The sequence below is a fragment of the Tasmannia lanceolata genome, unplaced genomic scaffold (genome assembly GCF_043159265.1).
Source record: "Tasmannia lanceolata isolate RefF3 unplaced genomic scaffold, GAP_Taslan_0.1 ptg000012l, whole genome shotgun sequence".
Taxonomy (NCBI): domain Eukaryota; kingdom Viridiplantae; phylum Streptophyta; class Magnoliopsida; order Canellales; family Winteraceae; genus Tasmannia; species Tasmannia lanceolata.
The window spans coordinates 2,066,542-2,072,541 of record NW_027518689.1 but is presented as its reverse complement, the minus strand read 5'-3'; the positions used below and the strand labels follow the sequence as shown (position 1 = coordinate 2,072,541).

The following is a 6,000-nucleotide window of genomic DNA, read 5'->3' as shown; positions in this document are numbered from 1 at the left end:
CCCGCTTTCTTAGTGCAACCAAACAACAGATGAGCAAAAACCCAGAATATATACCATTCTTGGTCTCGTTATCCTTAAATCCACAAAGAAAAAAAAACTCAGTTGGACCCACACTATTAAACGATCCAAACCGTTCATTTACTGCCTCTAACTTAAATATGCCTCGCCCCAAAAAAATTCCCGACATGGTGACTCTAACCCTCCAATTAAATTCGGGGAAGATTTTATAACGTGTCGTCCTTTTCTAACCTTCCAATTTAGGTCCTAACAAATGAACGGTTCAGATCATACAATAACCTGGGCTCCACTGTATTTTTTTTTTGTGGGAAATGCTATGCCCTTTTTTACTTGGGACAGCCTCATCTAGTGTAAAAGAGTAGTCATAAATACACTAGATGGGGCTGTCCATAGCAAAACAGGGTGAATATAACACTCCCTTTTTTGCGTAGTTGCATGTACGTGGGACCCACTATAAAAACTTGAGTATACGTCTTTTGTTCTTTAAGATGCTTACAGTTGAAGAAACCTGTCAATAACGAATCAAAGGCATATGATACAGCACCCCCTTGTTTTAGTAAGTGCGCTCCTCTCTTTATAACTTGCATGTTATCCAAACTTGAATGTTGTCCAATGATATAGCACCCCCTTGGTCCTTTCTAACAGCGACTTTTTAGATGTGTTTTGGTCCGTTGATCTGATCTCAAACTACAGGATCAGACCATATCAGTCAAATCCACCTTGATTGGATGATCTTAGTTCATTGATCCAACAATCTGTGTTTTAGGTTCAATTAAGAAAATCTAAACCGTTGATATTTGTAGAGTTATATCTTACGGATGTGATATCCATTTGGCATGGAACTATGATCATCTGGGCCGCACGTGCATGCACGGCCCTCTGCCGTTTAATTTCTCCTACTAAGAAAAACCAATTTCATTGTTTTATAAGAGTGGAGTTTTTATATCGTGTAAGTCCGTATAATCCAGTATTTTTCAAAAAGTACTTTACGGTCCATAGCATAGGATGATCCGATCCAAACCGACCATTTGATGGGCCACAATGTAAGGCCTGGTTATTTGACACTGTGACAGCCGATTTTGTACCCTAAACAGATTAATTTTGAACCCAATAATCGGTTTAGGGCACAAAATCGCTTGTCACAATTTCAAATCAACAGGTTGTACCCAAAATTCATTTCCAATGGATGATCCTAGCCCTCGGATCTATAGAGGAACTTCCACGTTATGAAATCCTCTATAGGTTGGAGGGTTGGGGTAAATCTTTGGAAATGATATTCGTGGGATAACCTATTTATGTTGTGGCCCATCAAATGGTTTGTAAAAATTGGACTATACGGGCTCACACCATATAAAATCTAATAGAAGTGAGGAGTGCCATTATTAAAAAAAGGGAGTGCATATATTGCTTCCCAAGTATTAAACTATTTATACCTCTTTCACTGTTCTCAGGGGGAGTAGAGGAGAGGGAAGAAAGAAATGGGCGCTTCTTCTTCCTCTTGGCTTCTGTGTTTTCTCTCGCTCGCCCTTCTATTCGTATTCTCTTCGAGCGAGGGAACAATATCCAAAGGTACTTTCTCCATTCTCCCTCTTAGATTCGATCTTTTTCCTTTTTTGAACTAAAATTCTTGTCTCTTCATCTCTGCAGATCCGTTATCACTAAACTTCTCGATTTACCTTTCAAATTATTCTCATTTTTGCTCATTTTTTTCCTTTATTTCTATGCAAACCACTTGAATTGGCTAGGGTTTTGGGTTTCTCTGATATTATCATTGCGATTCGTGCTCTCAGTTCAACTAGAGTCTTTTTGGCAGGTCTTACCGAATGATCGCTGGGGAATTTAGGGTTTTAGTCTATCATCCTTTCGAGTTCTAGGGTTTTTTTCGTTCTATTGTTTTTTTATGTTTTGTGATAAGTGCATACTATTAAGGTGTTTATGTGGTAGTTGAAATGTAGTTATTATGTGTTTTAGGGAAGTGAGTGTTAGTTGTTGATGATGTGTGTTGTAATTGGGCAAATGGCTTATGTGTTTTAAGTTGTTATATTTAATTAGTTGTATTACAATGGAAATCGAGAGACTTTAGCAACAAAGAAACTTTGTTTTAGGAGAGTCATGGTTCTTTATTACTCCTCTAAGTGATGATAACACATTGATTTTTGTCGGTGTTGATCTTATGGTTGAGGCATCCATATGGCATGGGACCATGGTCATGTAAATCGCTTCATAGGGATAGATAAATTGATGTTCTCAATCACAGATGTGTGCTATACTGCTATGTGAGATCTAAGATTGATAATTAAGCTTGTATCTTAACAATGCATAATGTAAGTCGAATTTTATCTCAATGGACATCAATATAATTTGAATAAGTATTAGAATATGAGGAACCACAAAATATGAAGGATTTGGGTGTCATTTGTGATTTTAGAAAGTTTGGCATCATTTTGACATACCAAAATGCAGGCCTGGACGATCTGGTAACAGTTCTGTTTTGATTTCCTTATTAGAACGGAATATCCAGGAACTCTCTGCAGAATGGAACGGAATTTAGCATAATTATTACCCACTAAAATGCATATATAGTAGTTTTCTTCATGTAAATGTAGTAATACTATTATGAGGTTGGGCCTGTAGCTCAATGGTTGAGGCTTTGTATCTGAACCTTTTGATCTGAGCTGACCTTCCAAAAAAAAAAAATTGTAGTATACTATTAATCTGTCAAGTTATAAACTTTTACCATATTTTTTTGCATAGATATTTAAGGTTATATAATTCAATTCATGAAATTGATGGAGATTGAACTTTGCCTAGTGTTTATTTGTACAATTGTTTTCCCTTAAGGGAAGGTTGCCTTTTATCCTTCTATTTGGGGCACAGGGTGCCCCAGTCCTAGGTGGTCACTTAGGGCCTACGCAGACCCTAGGTCCTTGGTGATTGTATATTTGGAACTTAGGGATTTTAGGCAGCCACATCTAGGTGTGAGAACCTCATCCAGGTACCTAGGAGAATGACATTGACTACTTTATAGAGACTACAAACATCGTAAATGCTCACTTATGTCCTGACATGGTTACCAGAGGCTGATGATCTGTGGAAGGGGGTGATAACCAAAAAGTTTGGGTTGGGTCTGGGGGCGAGATTCTATGGAGACAATAGATCTTTGGGTTTGGGTTATTTAGAGGATGATTAGTAGGGTGGTGGCCCTTTCGATACTGTTGTTAGGTATATGTAGGTTTACACAATAAGGTTAGTTTTGGGGGGGGCTCGTGGACGGGTGATGCCCCTTTGAGAATGTATTTTTGAGCCTTATTGGTTACCTTTGAGTAAATTGTAAAGGTATTAAAGGGTAGAGTTTTATGATAGGGAGTGTAATAGGTTGTTTGCTTCCAAGCTTGCATACCTTTTTTTTTTTGGAGAATCTTTGGATTCATGAGGTAGTTTTTCGTGACCATTTATTGTCCTAGGTTGGGCTTTACATTTGTAAGATGAGTTGGGTAAATGGGCTTTGAAGTGCTAGCCTAAGGACATGGTTTTAAATTCCGGCTAAAACATTTCGTTTCGGCCTAAAAATTTCGATTTTAGCTGCTTACTGAAATGAAAGCCAATTGGAATCGGAAAAATGCAAGATTTCTCCCAAATTTTCAGAATTGTGCCTTAAAGTTTGGGATTTCATTAATGTTCAATCGAAATATGCGAAACAAGCAACTTTTCAGATAATAAACTAACACATTTCGACAGAAATCCTGACAAATATCAACTCGCAGAAAAGAGAAGAACCAAAAGATTCCTTTAGGGCCTGTTCAGTTGCGTGCAGGAAACGGAAAGGAAAAGGAAATGACGTGGCAGAAGGAAACGGAAAGGAAAAGAAACTGCTAAGAAAGCAGTAAGAGTGCGCATTCAGTTGCCAGGAAACGGAAAAGAAACAGTAAAGAAACAACAGGAATGTGCATTCAGTTGCCCGGGAAACGGAAAAGAAACATCACAGAATATGTTCTTTACCACATATTAAACAAGTTATGCCCCCTAAGCCTACCAAATAGTCCACTAATACAAAAAAATACTCAAAAAAACTTAAGAAGCAAATTTTAAAAGCAATATAATGGAACCAACAAGAAAGAGGGAAACCCATGGTAACACCCTCTGTGGCACCACCTCTGCCCTTTCATTTCGCAACTCCTCTACCTCCTCAACCCTTTCGCTGCTCCGATACCTGGCTCTCTCCAAATATGCGTCTAGCTGTGACTGAGCCTCCGCCAACGTCCCAAATGAGCGGTAGCATGCTCCGCTAAATTTGTCAACTTGCTCATGGCACTTTGGCCAAGTGTAGTAAATCCCAGGCCTCCTGCCATTAAAGACAGCATAGTACTTCTGCTTCCCCATACTCACCTAACAAAAAGACAACATATTTTCGATGAAAGATATCAAAGCATCATCCAAATGTCAAAATAGAAAATATGCACCGTCTGCCATTAACCGCCATCCAAATGTCAAAGATCCCATACAGATAAAAATAACTACCGCCATAACTACTAACATCCAAAATAAAAGCTACCACCATAGCTACCAACATCCAAAATAAATAACCACCATCCAAAATAAAACAAAGACTGTAAAGTTCATATAACAGTAACTACCACCATAACCATCACCCAAAAAGTGTCATAAAAGCATTGTTCATATAACAGTAACTACCACCATAACCACCCTCAATCATCCATCTGTTGCCTGATGAAATGAGCCATCTTCCTTCGGATGTACGACCTCCTCTCATCCTCCTCGTACATGATGAAAAGATGCGCCTGAGATGGATTTATTGTGAGGTACTCCGTGGTCCTCAACAAGATATCCTGCGAAAAACCCCCAACCCCTCTAACAGCTTCGCGAAGCTGTGCAAGGTAAGCAGGGGCACGATCACCTGTGAGGGCATCGGCAACCTTGTCCATGCTTGTTGAGAGACGCGACATACTATCCAAATGTGCCCCACCCTGGCGAGTCCTCTGTCGTCTGGTACCATCCCGTCTTAAGGGACATGTCTCACTACCACCATTAGTAGGATCTGCTTCTGGAGATGGTGGGTGGTGAGACATGGGGGTATGGTCATCTGCAAAGTCATCCCCAATGTCATCAAGACTGACTGGCTGCGAACTTGCTATGCTTGGATTCTCACGCGTCCTAGACCCGGCCCCTTTCGCGAACTCATCTCCAAAGATTTTGCACATATCGTCATGCAAAACATGATGGGTAGTGAAGTGTTTCTTATGTTTTGGATGAGCCTGTGAGAAGGAGCATAAAAAATAAGAAGATATTGGATATGGTATTACTATAAGAAGATTGTATCTTGAGAGGAAGTGTTTCTTACAGCGACGTAGTTATTGTAGACCTTTTTCTCGCAGGTGACCATTTTGGTGTCATTGTCCCAACCAAAATCGATTCTACTGAGGATGATGCAAACACTCTTGTATGTTTCTTTCATAGTCTTGATGCGGTTTTTTATGTGCTCCTTATTGAGTTGGAGGTTGAAAAAGGCATTCATTGCAGTGGCCGCAGCTACATAAGCATGATCCTTAAAACCATTTGGGATTTTGTACCCCTCTGCGATTTGAACTAGAAGGGTATCTACGAGCACCTTGTCCATTTGGTCATTCCAAATGACATTCTTCCCCCTCTTCTGCGAGGTTTGTGGCGCAGTTGTCATTCTGATTCAATGTACACATATATGTTCGTTAGGAGTCATACATCCATATAACAACCTGAGATGTATAATAACTTGAATAAATACACATACAACCATCAAAAGATACAGCATACATCATCCAAAACAACTAGCTACTATCTTCCTTCAAAATTTTAATCCATCACACTAATAACAACAGAGTTACTTGAATAAACACACATACAACCATTAGAACATAATAAAGTTACTCGAAACAGTAAAAGAGTCATATAACCATGAAAACATAACAAATTTACTCAAACCATATA

At 39.1% G+C, this 6,000-nt stretch overlaps 1 protein-coding gene across 1 annotated transcript in view; it reads left to right on the top strand.

The window, feature by feature from the left end:
* The first annotated feature begins 1,436 nt into the window (after positions 1–1,436).
* LOC143888166 (uncharacterized) overlaps positions 1,437–6,000 on the top strand; it is a 70,781-nt gene continuing 66,217 nt past the window's right edge. Inside the window, exon 1 of the mRNA XM_077392505.1 lies at positions 1,437–1,587. Coding sequence (XP_077248620.1) covers positions 1,497–1,587 — 91 coding nt within the window. The 5' untranslated portion in view covers positions 1,437–1,496. The remainder of the gene's footprint in view (positions 1,588–6,000) is intronic.